The following is a 21082-nucleotide window of genomic DNA, read 5'->3' on the forward strand; positions in this document are numbered from 1 at the left end:
TTAACATGTTTGGAACACCACTTTGGCCAGTTTTCTAATACAAAAAAAGCATGTAACTAACTTAATTATATATAAAGGAGACATATTTCCTGTAGGCCCATGAACAAAAACGTTCTGGTATTGAAGTGTTGCCAGCAGAACAGCTGATTGCAGCACGCTCGTCTCCGAGGAGCCTTTTTCGCAGAGTGCAATTTCCTCTCTTTCCAACAGGGTCAGCATGAGAGGGACCCTGCATCTCCGAGACAATTCCCTGGGAATGCCTGTGTTTATTGAGCCAAACCTCTCCGGAGGTTATCCAAATTGATGGCAAGCAAAACAGATTAATCACAAAGCCAATCACAGGGAAGCAGACTCTGCTTACGTCACCGTTGATTTGGATAAACGGCTCCTGGAAGAGCAGCGGACCGTCGTTCGAACCCATTAAGCCTTTTGGGAGCAGGAGGCGTGTTCGGCAAAGCGTCGCTGTTTAGTTGTAGAGCTCAGCCGGTACAACGGGGTCAGGGGAAGACGTTGTGCCAGTCTCCGGATGGTTCAGGGACCAGGTCCAGTTCGGCAGGGACCTGGTGCCCTGATTCTTCTTGGCTCAGGCACACGTCTTGGATCTGACCTGGAAAGAGGAATGAGAAGGACTTTGCATGAGTACGAGTGCAGTTAAACGCTCCTTTGGGATCAGTAACAACTGCTTTTGTAACCCAGAGGGGAAAAAACATTTACAGAGCTGCACCAGCAATACCTCACATTCTGTTTTGCTCTTTTGAAACACTTTTTTTTACATTCAATAAGTAATTAGTAATGAGTAATTTAATTATCTCCCTCTGTTATCAATATCTCAAACACACACATTCATTAAGCTGCAAGCGCAGCAGTGTGCACCTTGAATCTCAGTGTACACCTTGAATCCTTCAAGGGGGGGGTGAGGTGCTATGGGACACATTTTAATGTTGCTGTGTGTGTGTGTGTGTGTGCAGCTGCTTACCGTAGCCGTGGGATCTCTTCATGTGGTGCTTCATGTTGCTCTTCTGGGTGAACCTGATGCTGCACACCTCGCACTTGAAGGGCTTCTTCCCTGTGTGTTTGACCATGTGGACCTGCAGAGCACTCTTCTGGTTGAAGGCCTTGTCGCACTGGCTGCACTTGAAGGGCCGCTCGCCTGCAACGAAACACAGAGCCAACGGGGTCATTCAGAGGTCAGATCAACTGTCACGCTGGAGTTGAGAGTATTGGACTCAATGATGCAATGTGGCAGAAGAAATTAACAGCAATCTCTGTTCAAGCATAACGAACCCCCAAAACTGCTCCAAGGAATATCTTACTTTTTATTTATTCCATTGAGCAAATACAAGTACCTCCGTGGTACCATTTAAATATCCATATAAAATAATAATCTGTATGGGTCATAAATGAACCGACCTTTTTAAGCTTCTTTGTGTGTACTTGCTTACTTAATTAAAACGATGAAGGCCAAATCATCCATGGCGACATCAGGAGATTAATATATTATCCATAAAGAGAGAAAAAGGCAGCAAGGACAACAAGCCGCAGTGGTTTCTCTTCAATATTTTCATTATAAAATCTATAGAACTAGGGTTACAATGTCGTAACCGTCACAATCCAACATGCTTACATGGAAGACAGACATATTTTTTTAAGCTGAAACCATCCTTGTAGATAAATATTCAGTCCGATTTCAGACTTCTCCATTAATTTCAGCTTTTCTTCAAAAGCTGTCCACCTTTTATTGTTGTTGTTGTTTTTAATACTATTATGTTTTATTCATAAACGTATCTGGAAAAGCATTCCGATGCCTCGTGTTTTCTTTCACCCCATGGCTAAACATTATTATGAGTATTATTCATTGATATCCAAGGGTTAGATTTCCTGGTTTTATGAAGAATATCAATTTGATGCCCTCAGCAATTTACTGAGAATTATTTTAGGAGTCACTGATGTATATCTTGGTCATTTCAGGCCTGTTAAGCAGTTGGATGTTATTGTGACATATTGTTGATATACTCTCATAGAAATGAAAGCTTAAATCCTTAAGTACTCCTCCTCGAGGGTACTGAGGTTTGAAATGATTCTGGAACTCGCCAAGGCAACACTTTATCGTGAGTTAAAGTAGTAATTCACGGTGTCCTTTTGGACACACAGGTGACGGATGGGTAACAAAAGGCCTCGTGTACCTGTGTGTGTCCGGTTGTGTCTCTCCAGCTGGCTGCGCTTGGCGAAGGCCTTCACACAGGAGGAGCAGTTGAAGACTCGAGGTTTCTGGGAGCTGGGCGACGGGCCCGGCTGGTGCACTCGTTCGTGTTCCTGTAGACGGATCCACAAAAAAAAAAACAATATGCATTCGTCGTCAAGAGTCCAGGGTGATGGAGCATGTACACGTGACAGTTGACGCGTTGCAGGGTGATCGAAAGACAAAAGCTGCATGTGCACCCACAGTCCACGCTGTTCAATAGAGGGCTGGAAGCCCCAAATCCCCTTCACTCATCTTGCTGTCAAGCAACATCATCATCCTTAACTGCTTTCCCGATGATCCCTAATTAGAAATCCATGTTTTTTTGGTTGTCTAGCTACGATCGGATGTCATAAATACATCAGGAAAGAAACAACAGCACCACCGATTCGTCTCTCGAAACCACTGAGGCTTTTTAAAGTAAAATCCAAAAAAAAAAAACAGCATCCGAGTTGCTTAATGAACCTGGACAGGATGAAGCTCGGTCACTCTCACTGTGACACCCGCCTAATCTCTCCGTCATTACTTTTGTGAAAGACAATAATTACTGCTCAGGATAGTGGGACACATTTACAGAAATGAAAAGCTCTGGCACAATGGTCTTAAAAAAAAACACCACATGGTGGGGAAAGCGTTCGTGTATAATAAAGCGAAGTCCTCCCCTCTCGTCTCCCGAGCTCGAGTGTCTCAACAACATGAAGAGGCTAGTCACAAAACCGAAGCAAACATGCTCCTCTTCCTAATTTGGCTCTCGGTTTAAGTGTTTTGTTGTCGAGCGACCGTTTAGAGGTCCGTCCGAAAGGCTGCTTGATGAAATACTCGTATTTTTCGCTTCAATTAGTCAGACGGCACTGGTTTTCCCAGCCTGGGGTGGAGGCACCGATCAACTAAAAACAAGAGGCGTGTCGTGAGAGCAGATTTATTGGATTCATAACAGCGTGTTGGATTTTTTTGGGGGGGGGCTAATCGTTACCTTAGTATAAGCCGTTTATACTGCCATGTTTCTACGGTAGCCCAGAATGGACAAACCAAACCCCAGCGATGGATGCCACAACAATCCTTAAATATGAGCCACCAGAAGCATAAATCTAAAAGTTGTTTATGATCCACGTCGACCGGGCTCTTACCTTCAGGTGTGTTGCCCTCTTGAAGGCCTTGTTACAGAGGCTGCAGACGTGGCAGCGGTCCTTGCCGTGCGCTTGCCGACAGTGGCGCCGCAGAGTGTTGGCGTTCTGGCACACCAGGTTACAGTAGTAGCACTGGTTACGGTTGTCGGCCTCCGTCTGGCCATCTTTTCCCCCTTTATGGACAACGTCAGCGATCTGGATCAAACACAATGACGAGCGACGATTAATTATACAAGTGCTCACCGGCACAAGATTTGTAATCGTAGAGTACGTGTGCTTAAACTCACGTTTCAGTTCATAAACCTGGCCTAGTCGCAAAAATGTGTTAAACTCTGCATATTACCATAAAATCCAGCCGTGTCTTTTTTCGAATTTGATGAATGTGTTTTTACATCTTCCAGGCAGTTCATGGTAATAATAACAATCAACTGGGGGATACTTATTGAGACAGGTAATCCATCACAGTGGATTATCGCGTGGCTGCTATTTTAGGCAGTTGCTCAATTCATCACTTTCTTTCACATTTGGTCGACAGTTCCTCCCCCGAACGTCTTAAAAAGCACACTGCACATTCAATACACACACACACGCTCACATTGTATCCATTGTCAGACGCTCCGTTTGTGGATTGCGAATGGTGGCTGACCAGTATGACCTGCTGGCCTGAGCTGGCTGGCTGTCCTGGGTCATTCAGCACTGCGGGGAACGTCTGACCCTGAAGATGCAAAAGATTGTTGTTTTATGTATTTGACGGTGTTGACAAATACCAAATGATGACCTCATTTAAACGTGTCTCTGTGTGCATTGCTGTCTTTTCTTTTTCTACCTGCGTGTTGAGGCTGAGAGTGACACCGTCCAGCATCCCCTGGGCATCTGCCAGCGTCAGAGTGACGCTGTCCTCGCCGGCCACACCCCCCGGTGACATCACCAGGCTCTGGGACACAGCGGTGTGCGATAGGGTGGTGCTGGGGGGCAGGCTGGAGACTGACAGGGGGGAGACACAGACCACGAGTTTAGAGTTCCATCACTTTTTAACGCAGCAGGTCCTAAACTGCTTTAAGACTCCATTTCCAACAGCAGTCATAATCCCTTTGAGGCATGGCCATGCTTATTTGTATGGCACATTTCAACAACAAGTACTTTGCATAAAACCATTAAAACACAATACAAAAGAAAACAAGATTTAAAAACAATTAAGAACATTTAAAACGGTCAGAAAGCAAGAAATAGAATAAAAGAAATTGATTGTTATCCTTGAATGTGGTTCAATTCAAAAGGCAACAGCAGATTTAAAAGGAGCTGAGGGTCTCTGAGGGTCTCAGCAGACCTGCAGCTTTCAGGGACTTTGTTCCAGACCTGAACAGTTTAGTTCTGACTCTTGGACCAGGAAGTAGACCAGTCCCAGACGACCTGAGGGGTCGGGACGGTTCATAAGGTCGCAGCAGATCGCACATGTATTTAGGCCCTATACCATTCTGTGCTTTATAAACCAGCAGCAGGATTTTAAAGTCTTTGTTGGACAGGAAGCGGGTGCAAAGACCTCAGACCTGGAGTGATGTGATCCACTTTCCTGGTCTTAGTGAGTAGAATGTTTACAAGCTGTATTTGAATGGGGACTTTTATGGTCTTTTGCCACGATATATCATTCAGAGACATTCATATCGGCCTCACCGTCTATCGGAGCCACATCAGAGCGACACTAAGTTACACAACACTTTATACTGCAGCTGCTTCGCATTAAAAGCATTCAACTGGCAAGAAGCCACAGTTGTTTTCATTTCCGACGGCCCATTCAGCTGTAAATATCGCAGCGGGTTATGAAAGAAGCAGGAGCAGCCACAGTCAGGTGAACAGTTATCCATCCCATATCAGATCACAACTGATCACATGGTCTTTCTACCTCAATTTAGACAGTTGTTTCACACTTTGATGCTTCCCCCTCCCGCAGAAGTGAAAAAAAAAGGGGTTGATATGGGCCCTGAGCAGTTTATCAGTCAAAGTGCACGTTGAGGCCACATTAACATACAGAGTGACGGGAATGCTTCAGTCTAACAGAAGCAGAGACGCTCTCGTGTCTCCGTGAGGCAGAAGGAACGTTTTCCACTCGAGTTGAGACGGGAGGGTAATGAAGGGAGTGGTGGACATTCGATTAAGCTTCTGGGTGAAAAGCAAACACGGTAAACAGCGAGCCCATCTGACAAAAACAAATCACCTTTGCTCACTTCCCAGTTTACTTTCTCACCCCGGTCAGATCAAAACCGACCGATTAAAACCAAGGGAGTCATTTCCAGGCTTCTGCTCAGTGCTGTGAATGTATCGGTATAAAAGAAAACAACAGACTTTGTAAAGGTCATCTATATCTCAAAAGTAAACGGCAGCAAACTGTAAGGAAAAGATAAACAGTGCATTTGGCTTCTCTAAAGTCCACTGCAGGCCGGACAGTTCAGAGTAATAACCGAGAGTCTCTTCCAAAGACGTGGAGCTTCACCCTCGGACTGTATTTATGTCATGGAGGCCGATGGAGCCAGCGCATGTCCAGTATATTTGAGACACTATGACAAGGTCGTTAGAGAAAATGAAACCCTAGTAAATCGTCAGCGAGAGACGCAAGTTGTACCTTACTCACATTTATCTAGCCAGAACTGTATGGGGAGTAACTTCAGGCAGATGGTCGCCGGCTAGAAAAAAACCCCATTCTTTAAAAAAAATGATTATAGCTTTCAAGAGGATCACCATGTGATTGGACATTCTGTAAGAAGCGTGAACCGGGACACGCCTTAATCGACTTTAAAAGTCTACCTGGCAGCTATTTCAGTCTCCCAAATATCCTTTGAGGACTCCATAGGTGAGGGAGGGGGTGGGGTGGGGGGGGGGCTGTTTGAGCCTCTCCGTCAGTGCTTTAGTTTCATCCTGGCGATACATCACTGGTGGTGGAGGCAAACGGCAGCTCTCCCTTTGAACCATTACAAGTTTGGAACCATTCAAAAGAAAAGAAACGGTGTTCAAGCTGAAGTTTCTCTCATGTGGCGAGTCATGCTCCTCTTGGGAACTACAAACACGCCTTCCTTTGTCATAATAACCCCGTGCATTGGAGGACCTCCCACGTGGCGTGCGTATGCCATTCAATCAGTTCCGCTCGAGTGGGTGGCTACAGCCGGCTGGGTATCTGCTACTTTGTTGCCGTGCTGTTGGCCTAAAGTGGTGTCCCCCCCCCCCCACACCCCCCTAGAGTCAAGTGGTGTCATGAGTGAGTGGAGCGGGTCACTAATGACGGCTTGATGCAGGTCAAAGATCCGGCTTTTATAAAACTCAGAGTGAAGTCGCGTGGAACTGAAAGAGAGGGGCTGGTCTCCGTGTGACCACGAATGTCTGGGAGGAAAAGGCCTGCAGACAGATTAATTTCAATAAATCACCAACTGATCCCCTCTCATTCACTCATCATTGAGTCCGATCTAATCGAAGACTAACTGACGTCTGGCGAACTTGAGAGACAAGGCGGGGACAGCTTCTCCTCGAGGAAGTCGGCATTGCATCCTCGTGTGTATGCAAGCGCCTCGTGAAAGACGGACCGTACCAGACGGGAGCCACGCTGCGTTGAATTGAACATGTTGTGAATACTCTGGGCGACTCTGGGCGAAGGTGAACTCGTCGTAACCTGGATAGAAAACACAGACACCCATACGAGTCCTCACCTGACATTCCCGTGTTTGCGGGGCAATGAGGTAGAAGGTGATCGTTGGTGATGGTCAGGGTCGCGCTGGTGGGCTGCGACGCCAGCCTGATGCTGCCAGTCATCTCGGCCCCATTATGGTGGCCGTGCTGGGGGAGCAGATCCTGACCTGCAAAAAGTGTGGAGAAAAGCAATTTACAGTCTGGAATGGAAGAAAGTTTTCACATTTCAAGTTATTTTAGTTGTTTTCTTATATTTATATTGGATAGGATGTAGAATATTGTGGTCCACTTGCTGTACATCTCCAGGGGAGGCAAGAGATACAATAACATGTTGGATGAACTGAGAGAGACTGAAAGTGTCCAAAAAGGATCCTTCATTGGACTGTGATCCATCTTCGCTTCTTTTCCACTGCCTGTAGTTTTTAAAAAAAGTATCTGGATGTCTTGCTCCGGCTTCCAAAGAAAGATAACGAAAGATATATATACACACACACACACACACATATCTTTGTGTGAATAGGGCATATCAATCATAACCTCTAATACTGCGGCTTTTAATCTTTATTTGTGAAGCGGCTTCAAAATGAATCTACGGGCTCCGACTTAATATTGCATCGGTGTTTCTCCTCTGCTTGCAAACACGCTCCTGAGGGAGGAAATCAATAACGGTGTTACCGATCCTTGAGGGGTTTTTCATGTCTTCGGTTGTTTGGTTTATTGTTAGTTCGCTTCTGCACTTGAGAAGAGACAAGGCAACGGTATACAGTCAACAGCAATGCATTTGGACCTGCATTATCGAGTGCTCCATACCTGATATGGTGAGGGTGATCTCCTGAGGGTTTCCTGCTGCGCTGTTGACACCGGCAGCTGAGGCGTGGGCCTGAACCTGGGCAAGGGCTTGAGTCAGGCTGGAATTGTTGATGGTCAAGGTGATCTCTTGTCCACTGGGGCCTCCAGTGACCAGTCCAGAGCTGCCTATGACATGGCTTAGGTCCTGAGAACCTGCAGAATCCACGGAACAGCATAGATCAGTTATTCAGCTCACACCAGAGTTCTTCCTCGCTCCCACTGAGGCCACCACACATTACCTGCCACGTCCTGCTCAGAGAGGCCGGCCATTGTGACCTGAGTGGGCGTGATGGCGGAGGGCTGCAGGGCCAGGCTGCTCAGCGGGTGGATAACGACGTTGGCGGACACTGAGGGGTCAGTGGCGGACAAGAGCTGGTTGCTAGAGTGGGCGATGAGGCCGGCGTCGACGGTCAGGGGCTGAGAGAGGAGACCGCCCTGTTGTAAGGTCTGCTGGAGGAGGGCATGGTCGATCTGGAAGAGAAAGAGGAAGGGCGACGTTGAGAAGGAAACGGGGGGGGAGAGAGAGACTCATTGAAATGTACGACCACGGCCTGGGGATACGTGATTGCCTTTGGAAAAAACATCAGGGTCAGTGGCGGGACATTCGTGCTCTCACATTTGAAGGTTTGACTGAGACTTCAGTCATTTAGGAAATAAAACACATAACAAACGGCATTTCTTCTCCTAATTGCTCCTCTAAGTGCTGCTTAAAGGTATTTGATTACCCACAATAAAAAGGAAACCCTACAGAGCACAGGCTCATTTTCTCATAAAACACAGCAATAAAAGGCAATCACTGTTCACTAAAAACGTGATTCATGACCAACACAAGAGGCACATAATTCCAATTTTTCTGAAGTGGCGTTATATGAGCTACTTATTGTTTAGTGTGTTGGCTCTGGTAGACGGCGGTCGTCGCACCACAGTTTGGAGTAACAGACAGGAGGGGTAACAGACAGGGGTAACAGACAGGAACAATGGCCAGTAGTCGGTGTGCGTCACCTGTAGCGTGATGTTGTTGATGTTGCTGGTATCGATGCCAGAGATCTGGACGTTGGGGCAAACCAGACTGGCAGGCGTCAGCTGCAGGTGGATGCCATCCAGCGTGGTCAGGCCCTCTGGGAGAGACACCGTCAGGTCTCCTGCAGCTGCACACACACACACATTTAGATATTTCACATTTTATCTATTAATGCTCAACTTGTGCGACTGTTGAACCTTAATTAACCTTCCAGGCAGCAGAGGGACAGAAAGTACCTTAGAATACAACTCACTGCGGTGGATAGGAGGGTTATGAGAATGAGGTTTTATCAATAAAGTGCAATGCCTGAAAATGTTGATTTACACGGACAAATAAGGAGGTACTTTAAATGGTACCTGACGAGAATTACACTGGAGGCACGAACATTAAATCAGCTCATGTTCAGATGTGACATAAAGTCCATTATATGCACTGAGCTATGAAAATGACCTGGTGGTTTTCTCCCTGAAGTGAGGGTACCGAATGTCTCGTGACTAAGCAGCAAAACAAAAGATGGAGAGACAACAAACACATTCATTCTGTCGTTTCCCCAGATGATGAAAGGATGGAGGTTTTTGGGGAGAGGTGTTCGTGCAGTGCACACTAAGCACTTCCACTTCTCTCAAAACAATGCAGAGGAATTCGATGCTCCGGTTGCAAACCGCCTTCAGTAAAGACATTTTTACTTTCCGCCATTTCAATTATGCGTCCACACAATTGCAACTCGTTACAAAAGCATCCCGTTAAAGGGTTAGTCGTGAATAGGGACCATAATCTAGAATTCCGCCAAATTCCCGTGAGAGCCTAAAATAATGTTCTTCTAATTACAAGCTATCGTTTTCCCCGTGTGACCTCATCCATGATCCCTACCTGACATGGAGGCGGGCAGGATGGCTTGGCCCACCAGTCCGGGCGGCAGCAGATTCTGGTCAAACTGCCCCGTCAGGACCTGGTTGGCTGGGAGGTAAATGTTGGGGTCGGAGTTGGACGTTTGCAGCAGACCCACAGGTTGAAGAACCTCTGAAGGTGCTTGCTGCTGCCCCTGGCCCAGTCCCATGGCCTGCCCGGCCTCTGGGTCTTGACCGTGACCTGTAGACAAGGCGAGCCGCTTGGACCTGCGGCTGTCGAGGCTCGGCCGGAAGTGGCACTGGATGTGGGTCTTGCGGTGGCCGGAGGTTCTGAAGCGAAGCTCACAAAAGGGACATTTGAAGGGCTTGGAGCCGGTGTGGAGGCGCATGTGCACCTTTAAGCTGCCCTTTGTGGAGAAGGAGGTGTTGCACATGTGACAGCTGAAGAGTTTCTGACCTGCAACGATAGAGGAAGGAGAGTGAATAAGACTTGTGGCTCACAACTCCAGGCTTTACTTTGTCCTCTCCGTTCTTTGTGCAATATGGATCTGGCAAGAAAACTGTGATGTAACCGACACGAGAGTTAAAAAGTCTGCAATCAGGTCAGGAGGCTTTTATTTTCTCTCTCTCTGCAGTATTTAACAAGGTTTCAATACAGTTGGGCTGGAAACCATGGAAACTGTTGTGGAGCACATTCAGATGAAGACATAGTTTTTTTTTGGGGGGGGGGGGGGGCTTTGCGTTCTTTGCTGAGAGTTTGTTGAGAAGATCGCTACCACAAATATGACTATTCCCAAATTGTGAAACTCTTCTACTTCCAAATACCACAATGTTCCACAGAAATGCCGCAACCAGGAGGAACCCAAACAAGTAAAACAACGTCAACCTCAATTTGAATAAAGCAACCAAATCTAGTGATAAAACTCCAACCTGTATGCGTCTTCACGTGGCAGTCCAGGGTAGATTTCACTGTAAAACTCTTCCCACATTCATCACACTTGTACGGTCTTTCTCCTGTATGGATGCGAATGTGCCTAGACAGTAAAGCAGATCGTCAACATTGTTAGATGAGCGTGCGAGAACATTGCAAAAACATGGGAAACTTCAATAAGAAATGTGGCTCACTGGTGAGCATCTGGCTTGTTAGGGAGTCAAGAGTTCACTTCAAAAGATGATAGGCCCAATAGCATGGATTTCAAATATATATTGTTTAAATTATGTACTTATTTAAAAAAAGATATTCTACTATTCTGCTATTTTCTGAATTTCAGGAAATGACAGCGTACTGTCATTTTCCCACTTTTCATCTTTAATAACAGCCTCTGTAAATTGCATGGGGAGTTTGGGTTACCGACTAACATTTACTTTAATAGGTTCATTATTTCATCTATAAGGGTACAGTATTGTAATAATTCTAGCCATGTTGGTGTTGGGAAAAGCTTAACCGAGATAAATGAAATGTGAATTTTCTTTACGTAAAGTTTGGAAACCATGCAGTGTCATGACCCATATCAACTGCAATTGTGAGAATAAGCTCGAATGTAAATACTATAATGTCCTTAAAGTGATCGTAGAGCAGACGGGATATTCACCTGACGAGGTCGCTGGGCTTCTTGAAGCTCTTGGGGCAGTAGTTGCAGCAGTTGGCAAACTTGGGCTCCGTTTCCAGCTCCACGGCCTTGTCTTTGATCTCGCTGATCCGATCCCTCTCCGCCGCCGACTGGGCGAGGATCCGCTCCGACACCGAGGCCTCCTCGCCGGGATCCTTCGCCAGCTCTGCCGTCTGCTCCTCTGTGAACGTGATGATTTCCAAACCCCTCCTCTTTGACTTCTGCTCCCCGTCCTCGTCCTCGTCGTCTTCCTCTTCCTCCTCCTCCTCATCATCATCATCCTCCTCCTCCTCAACGTCTTGACTATCCAGACCTATAACTGTGACAATCGGGAGTCTATTATCAGTTTGAGAGTAAACAATGTACACTTATACCAACATCAGGAAATCATTTTCACACACATACGTTAGTTGAAACATGCGATTATTTTTAAACTGTAGTGTAAATCAATCTGTTGCATGCTGATGGAACGTAGCATTTCCTCGTTCTCTTCCTAACTGCGGAGAATGAACCGGTGTATCCGGATGTGATGAAACGTCCAAATATTGTCTCGGCACCCTTACTTTGATCCTCCACCGCATGCTCCTTTTTCATATGCTTTTTACACAGCAGGCTGGTCCTGAAGCTCTCGTCGCACACGGAGCATTTGAAGGACTTGATGTGGATAATCATGTGGCGGTTCAGGCTGCCGTTGGTGGTGAATGAGGCGTCGCAGACGTTACACTTAAAAGGCTTCACTCCTGTCGGCGAGAGACGAGAGAGGGGTTTCACACAGTGTCTGCAGGTTTCAGGGAGTTCGATTTAAACGCTTTTTAGGGCGATTTACTGGAAAGAAAATGGAGTTATGAACCACTTAAAAAAGCCAAATTATAAAACTTATCTCTTTAATGTTAATGGAGCATCGTCTGTATCTCCCTTTAGTTCTGTTAGGTGCGCACATGAATTGCATTTTGTACAAATTCTAATCCCTTTCTCATTTTATCTATAAAACTAACGCCGACAACTGATTTTTAGACATTTAGGCACTTTGTAAAACCTTCTTTTCATGACCTTAATATTATTGTTGGACCATGGGTATTTTCCTTTTTCCAATTGATCACATATCTTGGATTTATACAAAACACAGTAGCAATTGTGGGTAGAAATAGTCATATTCATATAATTCAAAACGTTTCCGTTTGTGATCGTGGTGCGAATGAAAAGCACGGCCAGGCTTTGAGACGTTGAATCAGTGTGCCACTTGGATTTTAATCAAAATTAAATAAAACAATTTTAAACGTGTAAAAACTCATTCATTTAGGGAGAGGTTTGGAGAGTTCCCAGCTCACCTGTATGCGTGTTGAGGTGGGACTTCAGCACTCCAGCTGATACAAAGGCTCGTCCACAGAGATGACATCTGTATGGTTTCTCCCCGGTGTGAGAGCGCACATGCTGCTTCAGATGGCTGGACTTTTTGAAGCCCTTATTACACCAATTGCACCTGAAAAAAGGGGAAAAAAGCCATTGTTGCTATTATTTGATGATAATCTGACAGACTCAGGTTTCTGTCTTTCACAAAGTTGTGGAAAAGTTCCTGCTAGGTCTGATATAGATGGAACAGTGATTACAACATGTTGAGGCTATGCCTTCGTTACCTGGGCAACCATGAAAGTATGTCTCTAAATGCTATTGCTTTATGGGAGATTGTGCCTATCGTGAATCCGCTTCAAAAGATATGATTGGCAATGTAACACATACACTGGGCTTAGATGACAGAGTTTCTACAGGTAGTATCTGGTATTGAATAATCAAAACGATGTGAAAACATCAGCAAAAGGTTCTTGAAGTACTTATTATACCGGCCCAACTCTCAGTATTTATATGTAATTGACCTTGAACAAGGATCACAGAGTCACTCTCACTAGCCTTTTGTATGCCAATCATCTGGCAAAAGGGGTTGTTTGGTCAAGTAGGAGACTAAGACAAAAGACAACGAGGAGGTTCATGCCCGGAGATTGGCAATCCCGTCGGATAGAAACACGTCTCTGCAGCACCGCGGCTCAACGAGCTGCGATGCAATCAGGCATAAAAAGGTTGAATGGACGCCACTCCCGGGGAACCTGGAGTTTGCCAAATGGCCCTGGAAACACTCGGAGAGCGGGGTTGAACAAAATATGCCCCTCGTTTGATTTGACACAATTGAACTCTTTTGGCCTGGATGCCAATTGCTTTGGTGAAAACCAGTTACTTTCCATGGAACGGTTAACGCCGTGTCTGGTGTGAAAAGTGTGTATGGCGGCAGCATCAAGTTAGAAGAGGCTTAAACCTGAAAAAAGGGGAAAAAAGCCATTGTTGCTATTATTTGATGATAATCTGACAGACTCAGGTTTCTGTCTTTCACAAAGTTGTGGAAAAGTTCCTGCTAGGTCTGATATAGATGGAACAGTGATTACAACATGTTGAGGCTATGCCTTCGTTACCTGGGCAACCATGAAAGTATGTCTCTAAATGCTATTGCTTTATGGGAGATTGTGCCTATCGTGAATCCGCTTCAAAAGATATGATTGGCAATGTAACACATACACTGGGCTTAGATGACAGAGTTTCTACAGGTAGTATCTGGTATTGAATAATCAAAACGATGTGAAAACATCAGCAAAAGGTTCTTGAAGTACTTATTATACCGGCCCAACTCTCAGTATTTATATGTAATTGACCTTGAACAAGGATCACAGAGTCACTCTCACTAGCCTTTTGTATGCCAATCATCTGGCAAAAGGGGTTGTTTGGTCAAGTAGGAGACTAAGACAAAAGACAACGAGGAGGTTCATGCCCGGAGATTGGCAATCCCGTCGGATAGAAACACGTCTCTGCAGCACCGCGGCTCAACGAGCTGCGATGCAATCAGGCATAAAAAGGTTGAATGGACGCCACTCCCGGGGAACCTGGAGTTTGCCAAATGGCCCTGGAAACACTCGGAGAGCGGGGTTGAACAAAATATGCCCCTCGTTTGATTTGACACAATTGAACTCTTTTGGCCTGGATGCCAATTGCTTTGGTGAAAACCAGTTACTTTCCATGGAACGGTTAACGCCGTGTCTGGTGTGAAAAGTGTGTATGGCGGCAGCATCAAGTTAGAAGAGGCTTAAACATTGGTGAGATTTGAGGGGACAATGATCAGCTTGAACCACATCAGAATGGGCTGAGTTTCACTTTTCTATACAACTGAACGAGAGGACTAATTACAACTATTGTTGCTTTTACAAAGAGTTGGAATTTGAAAGCTGAAGAGGTGGACGTACTTTCTAAACACACACACACACACACACACACACACACACAACTGATTTAGCAGTCAACCTGTAGGCTCTCTTGCTGTTGTCCTCGCTGTCATCCTGGTAGTCTTGTGTTTCAGAGGCCAGCTGAAGCTCATCCTGACTGCTCTGCTGAAGAAGCCCATTTGTCTAGATTATAAAAGACAAATCAACAAACGTAAACACACTTTAATGAAGAATGACATCCATTTACAAAAGACATTATTGCTTTCAAGATTCAGATGAGTCTTCAAAAAAGGATAAGTTCAACATTTTGAGAAATAGTTAATAGTCATTAATCTTAACAGTTTTATTTTCCCCTTCACATTAATGTTTTTTTGTGTATATATTTTTGTATCTTTCTCGCAATTTGTATTAGTGGAGTTACAAGTTAATGTTCTCGTTCAATGATGTTCAAAAATCTATGTACCAACATTCAGACTACATCAAACCCATAATTAATGGGGTGGACTGTTGCCGTGTCCATGTAAAGCACTCACACACACACACACACACACACACACCTTAGCTTTTACCCTCATTTTAACCACACGCATGTCAACATGTGGATGTTCACTTGGTAAAATATACTGAGTATACAGTTTTTGTTGAAACTGTTTTTAGAGAGGAGTTGATTACATTTTCTGGACATTTTTGTACTTGTTCCAATAAAATAAAAATAAAAATGAATTATAGCTAATGGCACATGTGGAGGCCCAGGACTCACCACCTCGGCACTGGCAACGTGGAGCAGATTCGGGGGGTGGTAGCTGGAGGACAGGGCCTGAGACTCCAGGGTGCTGGAATCCTGCAGCTGCTGGACGGTGGAGAACTGGGACTGGCTGTAGCTCGAATCGGTGATGGTGAAGCCTGAAGGAAGCGAAAGGAGAATCATCAGCCTCTTTAAATATTGATTAGACGTCCACTTCTTTAGGTACAGAGAAGCACTGCCAAAGACCTGACGGCTGCAAAGGATCCACAACTCGGCACAAATGCGGTTGATGGGTCAATAAAGCACAAACATTTCTCTCAGCATAAATAATAATAGCAGACTATGAAATCTCGGGGCCAACGTATACAACTTGTATACAACAGGCAGAAACGTGTCCCGTCAGCAGGGAGAATGGCTTCCATTGATTTGAAATGATCTGACTGCAGCAGAAGAATGCTCCATGTTGTACAGCCTGGAGTTATGTCTGCTAATCAGTGTGTTATTGAAGAAAAGAAATTAATTTAATGTGGCCAAAATAGCTATTGAAGTTTCATTTATAAATGGATGAAAAGAGAGCGTTTAACTCCTGTTCCTGGAACCGAACATTGTGTTCATATTTCCCCACCAATATGTTAATACATATTCAATTATGATCGCTACAAGTAGAAGTAGATCTGCCTGACAGATGTTTGCTCTCAGTGCACGCCGTTCCGATTCCACGGATCCCAGATCTGCCAGAAACAGACAGTTATGCCAACTGGCTGGGACGTGCGGTCGGAGCCGAGCGAATCAGCTGGTTGGAATAAGGCAGCAACATTAAGAGCGTTGGGATGCCGAATGTACCGTCTGAAAAAGTGTTTCGTGTCTCACCAAACGCACGGTATCGAGTGAGACTTTTAACCAATCGAGTGAAAAGATTTATTCTATCATTAATGTTTGATTTCGGTTTAATGAAAGATGTCATTACTATGGTGATTTCTTGAGGCCAACATTTGCAATGAATTGCTGCAGCTCGAGATCTATTCACTTTTCACATCAAAGAACAATATGTTTTGCACAATAAGAGATGACAGTAAACATGTCATACATAAACAGGAGGGGGTGGGGCGGGGACAGAATGGAAAGGCCTGCATGGGTGAAATTGGTGAGACAGAATCTGTGTGTGTGTGTGTGTGTGTACCTTGTGTTAGAGCCTGCTGGTCGAAGGCGGGCTGGTTAAGTGTTTGCGTCTCAAACTGACCGATATTCTCAGGCAAAGAATGCTGAGTGGTCACATACGAGTCTGTGGACACAAAGAAAGAGACGCAGCAGGTCAGTCGGGTAGAGAGAACATCCCCACGGTTCTACGTCGGTGGACTTAAGGCGTGCTATTGTTCTGATCTCTGTGTTTATTTAAGTCTCCATCCTTGGTGGTGTTCCCCCCACTGCACTTGCACAGCCATGGAAACTATGCAAACTAACAAGAGATTCATAATAAAAAAACATAACAACAAGTATCGTGGGGAAAGAAGGGTTAGAGTAGGTCGAGCTAATAACAGTAGGTTCTACTTTGGAGAACAATATGAAGATACTATATTCTAGAGGTGTTTCTTCTTAGCATGAAGGGTAGATATACACTATTAAAATGCCATCAAATATAGATAGCTGAGGTCAAGAGTTCTGAACCCGACCACAAAAACTTAGGGAATTTTTGAATAGCCAATTCTAAACTCGCAACTTTTTAGAGATCCAAGGTTGACCTGCCGAATGTTATTTATATTTATATATATATATATATATATATATATATATATACACATACATACATACATACATACACACACACACTGATCAAACAGTTAATGGATGAGTTGATCATGCTATAGGAGTAGCCAACCAATTTCTTGTCTTAACAAGATAATTTCTTAAAGTTCAGTCTTAAACACTCTTTAAAAATGTCAAAAAGGTCAAATTTCAAGATATGCATATCTCTTAATTGTCACGTTGCATCTCTCTGTGCTCCTTTTGCATTTGTTTGTGGCTCTTTGTAGTCGAGCTGCGTCACATAACAGTCACTTTGCACCCTTTCGTGTCTCTTTGTAGACATTCGGTTGACTTTACAACAACAAATGTTACCAATGACGTCACATGTGCCCAGTAGGCCTGTTCAGTAATCCATCTACGATGTGCCACATCTGGCCGCGCCACTCCTGCTTACCTTCTCCCTGCACAAGGGCTTGGTCAGCCAGTGGTGCCTCCATTGTCACTTGTTGACCTCCATTCACATCCTCTGTCTGTCCCAGTCCCAGCATGCCTTGCTGCTCTGCTGAGGTAGCAGGTGGCTGCTGGAGGGAATCTCCCTCTATTTCCACCTGCATATCATGGTCTACTGTGCCCCCTCCTAAGGGGTCATCCGTTGACTGGGGCTGCAGCTGTTGGGCCAGTTCATACCTGGTTAACAACAAAAGCACACCTTTAGAGTTTATATACTAGTGTTTTATGACATTTTTACCGGTTCGTTTATGACTTTATTGTCTCTGCATATCGGATGCTCCTTAACTATTCGGCAAAACAAGAATACAAAGAACACAACGACTCGCAAACACACGGCGAAGCCCAAACCTGTGTGTCTTCATGTGCTTCCTGCAGTTGGGGGATGACTTGAAGGTCTTCTGGCAATAGGGGCACATGTAAGGTCGTAGGTCACTGTGGGTGGTCATGTGGCGCCGCAAGCTGCCGCTGGTGGTGAACGTGGTGTCGCACATCAGGCACTTGTACGCCTTTAGGCCCGAGTGGGTCCTGATGTGAGCCTTGAGGACTCCCGAGGAGGCAAAACCCCGACTGCACTGCACACACGTGTAGGGCCTTTCTCCTGTATGAGACCTGGGAGAGTAAAAGGAAGGAGGCGCCAAGCTAATCAGGCAAGAAACTACAGTTTCAGAATTTAGTTTGCATTGGGACATAATGTATTCAGCAGTAGCGTGTCATAACAAAATGTTCTCGCTTATGCTGATATTTTCAATTGCAGTGATATACAATTATAGTAATATTATGTACGCCCAACATTGATGGCACTTTATCACTTGGCCAGAGTAAATTTAAATTCCATGGCGTTTAATTAAAGTGGCCATCAGTGAATCATGGGAGATGTCACTTAAAAACACTGCGAGGTGCCATTATTTAGAACAAGCTCTCAATATCATGAAACAAAAGGCTGGACGGTTATTAGGCAATTCATCATTCTTTCACGATTTTTGTTTTATGCATGAATGCCAGGGGTATTTTAGAAAAAGTCATTGAAGTGTTCATTTATGTCAGGTATATTACAAGAGCCAGTGATGGAAAGGTAGATGTCTCAAAAAGGAGTCACTGCTGCTTCTCCCGGCATAAATATGATCCAATTTCTGGAATAGAAGCTGACAGGAGGGTCTACAATATGCATTTGAAGGTTATACGTCAACACGGATTCACCGGGTGGGACTTCATTCGCAGTTACAATCAATACACAGCAAGGTCAGCATGGGTATATACTGTATCTAGAAGATAGTCTGGAACGATTGCATGAGAGTCTATGGAGCGGAGCCATATAGGTGGAGCTGGTCACTCTGAACCCGCCGAGCTCAACACTATTCTCTGTAGTTCTCTGACTATTATCTGATCTCTCCCAAGACCTTCCACAAAGTCTCATCATACAACGACACATGCAGTACCACCGGACATGCAACGTTACCTCACGTGCTGTTTCAGGTGGCTCGACTTCTTGTAGGCCTTACTACAGAACTGGCACTTGTACGGCCGGTCACTGCCCACCACCTCAAGGTATTGCTGGAAAGCCAGACGGTGGTTCTGGGATGGGATGAGGCCTGTTAAGCAGCACATGCGTTCCGTTAGAAAAGACAGTTTGTTTCGTGCGGCGCCACAAAGCACCCCGCGAAAAAAGAAAAAGAAAGCAGCTACTACTTCTTACCGAAGTCAGTGATGAGGATGGGTTCCTGCAGGGGGATATCGGGCAGAGACAGGTTACTCTTGGACACTTTGGCTTTGTTGGTTTTGCGGGGAAACTTGTGCTTCTTCTGCTGCAAGCTTTTGAAGTGAGACGCAACGTGGGTTTTCCTGTGGCCCGATGTACGGAAGATCTTGTCACAGTGAGGGCAGGGGAAAGGACGCACACCTAGGGGAAAGGACGGGGGGGAACGGCACTTTTTAAAAAAAATCTGTATTTAGAGAATTTGACTGATTCTGACATCAGATTTACAACAATAAGCCACCAAATATCCAAATTCCCTATCCCCAAGCCAATCTAAATAAACTCACACATAAACCAAAAAGGCAAGCAAGCTCATATGATTTTTATTTAATCTTTGTCTACAAAAGTTGTCAGGAGACAATATGTATTTATAAGAAAGAAAGTACAGCACAAGGAAAAGTGACAAAGACATGAAACTGCATTTGCACAAAGCCTTCGTGAGAAATACAGCTGAAAGCCTTTAGCTCAGCTAACAACCAAAGCTAAAGTAAACAACCTACCATTGACCGTGCCTTTAAATACGCACATGATAATTAAACTGTTACAGTTGTGTTTATTCACACTAGTGCTGACATTTCATGTCCAGGGGATGATTCTTTAAAGGTAATCCCTCTAAAAAAAGAAAATACAGAAATGATTGCAAACACTGGAGTGGCACAAAAGGTCATCGCTTTTGTCATTTATATTAAATAAAATATGAAATACCAGGCTGCCGGGAAACCGAAAACATTATGCCGAGAGCTCGCTCGTCGGCGAGGGATGAGCCAATAAAGTGCATTCAAAATGTGGATCTCAGTTTGGCTTTAACCATGACCCTTTGCATGAAGTGGACCTGCTTCTCACCTGTATGCAGACGCATGTGCACCTTCATGCTGCCAGAAGTGGAGAAGCACTTGAGGCAGCACTGACACTCAAAGGCCTTGATGCCCGTGTGCGTCTTCATGTGTGCCGTGAGGGTGCTCTTGACGGCAAAAGCTCGGAAGCACTGTTTGCACTTGAAAGGCTTCTCGTGGGTGTGGATGCGGATGTGGCGAACGAGGTCGCTGGGCTTCTTGAACTCCTTGGAGCAGTATGGGCAGCCGTGCCAGCGGACGCCATTCTCCTCCCGGATGGAGCCTGGGAAAGGAAGACGGGGTGAAGCAGCTGTAAGGCAGATATTGAATTACAGCTGTTGCCATTTACATTGAACAGCATCCAGTAAACAGACTAATACATTAAAAACTAATTGTTTTAAATGTATTGCTCAGGCTGCATATGTTTAGTATAAGAGAAGGCACGTTTATAAAAACACACAAACCTCCGCGAGGATTTAACGTGTCATTTGATGACTGTCGTGATAAAGATTCCCATCTACCTGGCATTTGAATAGGCTTCTTGAAAATGCTCCTCTTCTTCTCCCGGGCCGGCTTGTCGGGACCTTGTGCTTTCTTGCCTTCTCCGGCGCCGTCGTTCTGGTCGTGGGACTCTCTGGCTGTGCCGTCGCTCTGTGGCTGGACCACACTCAGCCCACTGTTCTCCAGGGCTTGCTAAAGGAACGGAACAAAACACCTGCTCCAGTACCGCGGCTTTAAAATGTATTCGTCTACCTAACGACTGATTCGGTAGTCGGACAATCAATTGAATCCATCATTTGGATCAATAAGTACCACACACACACACACACACACACACACACACACACACACACACACACACACACACACAC

At 45.1% G+C, this 21082-nt stretch overlaps 1 protein-coding gene across 4 annotated transcripts in view; it reads right to left on the reverse strand.

Moving 5' to 3' along the window:
• Window positions 1-474: 474 nt before the first annotated feature.
• The window catches only part of LOC117728003 (zinc finger protein 236-like), a 30748-nt gene continuing 10140 nt past the window's right edge, over window positions 475-21082 (reverse strand). For 3 of the 4 annotated variants that reach the window (XM_034528626.1, XM_034528624.1, XM_034528628.1), the window contains exons 9-32: window positions 20732-20903; window positions 20221-20493; window positions 19318-19521; window positions 19081-19213; window positions 17973-18233; window positions 17569-17801; window positions 16552-16653; window positions 15387-15529; window positions 14706-14809; window positions 12695-12846; window positions 11930-12106; window positions 11349-11685; window positions 10687-10790; window positions 9779-10213; window positions 8890-9035; window positions 8127-8358; window positions 7849-8040; window positions 7059-7205; window positions 4193-4350; window positions 3962-4081; window positions 3367-3561; window positions 2184-2313; window positions 977-1150; window positions 475-607 (exon numbers count right to left, since the gene is read on the reverse strand). In XM_034528626.1, the coding sequence (XP_034384517.1) occupies window positions 498-607; window positions 977-1150; window positions 2184-2313; window positions 3367-3561; window positions 3962-4081; window positions 4193-4350; window positions 7059-7205; window positions 7849-8040; window positions 8127-8358; window positions 8890-9035; window positions 9779-10213; window positions 10687-10790; window positions 11349-11685; window positions 11930-12106; window positions 12695-12846; window positions 14706-14809; window positions 15387-15529; window positions 16552-16653; window positions 17569-17801; window positions 17973-18233; window positions 19081-19213; window positions 19318-19521; window positions 20221-20493; window positions 20732-20903 (4434 nt within the window). In that variant the 3' untranslated portion in view covers window positions 475-497. The remainder of the gene's footprint in view (window positions 608-976; window positions 1151-2183; window positions 2314-3366; window positions 3562-3961; window positions 4082-4192; window positions 4351-7058; window positions 7206-7848; window positions 8041-8126; window positions 8359-8889; window positions 9036-9778; window positions 10214-10686; window positions 10791-11348; window positions 11686-11929; window positions 12107-12694; window positions 12847-14705; window positions 14810-15386; window positions 15530-16551; window positions 16654-17568; window positions 17802-17972; window positions 18234-19080; window positions 19214-19317; window positions 19522-20220; window positions 20494-20731; window positions 20904-21082) is intronic. The other variant, XM_034528625.1, reaches the window with a different exon arrangement.

This window comes from Cyclopterus lumpus, chromosome 25 (assembly GCF_009769545.1).
Source record: "Cyclopterus lumpus isolate fCycLum1 chromosome 25, fCycLum1.pri, whole genome shotgun sequence".
NCBI lineage: Eukaryota > Metazoa > Chordata > Actinopteri > Perciformes > Cyclopteridae > Cyclopterus > Cyclopterus lumpus.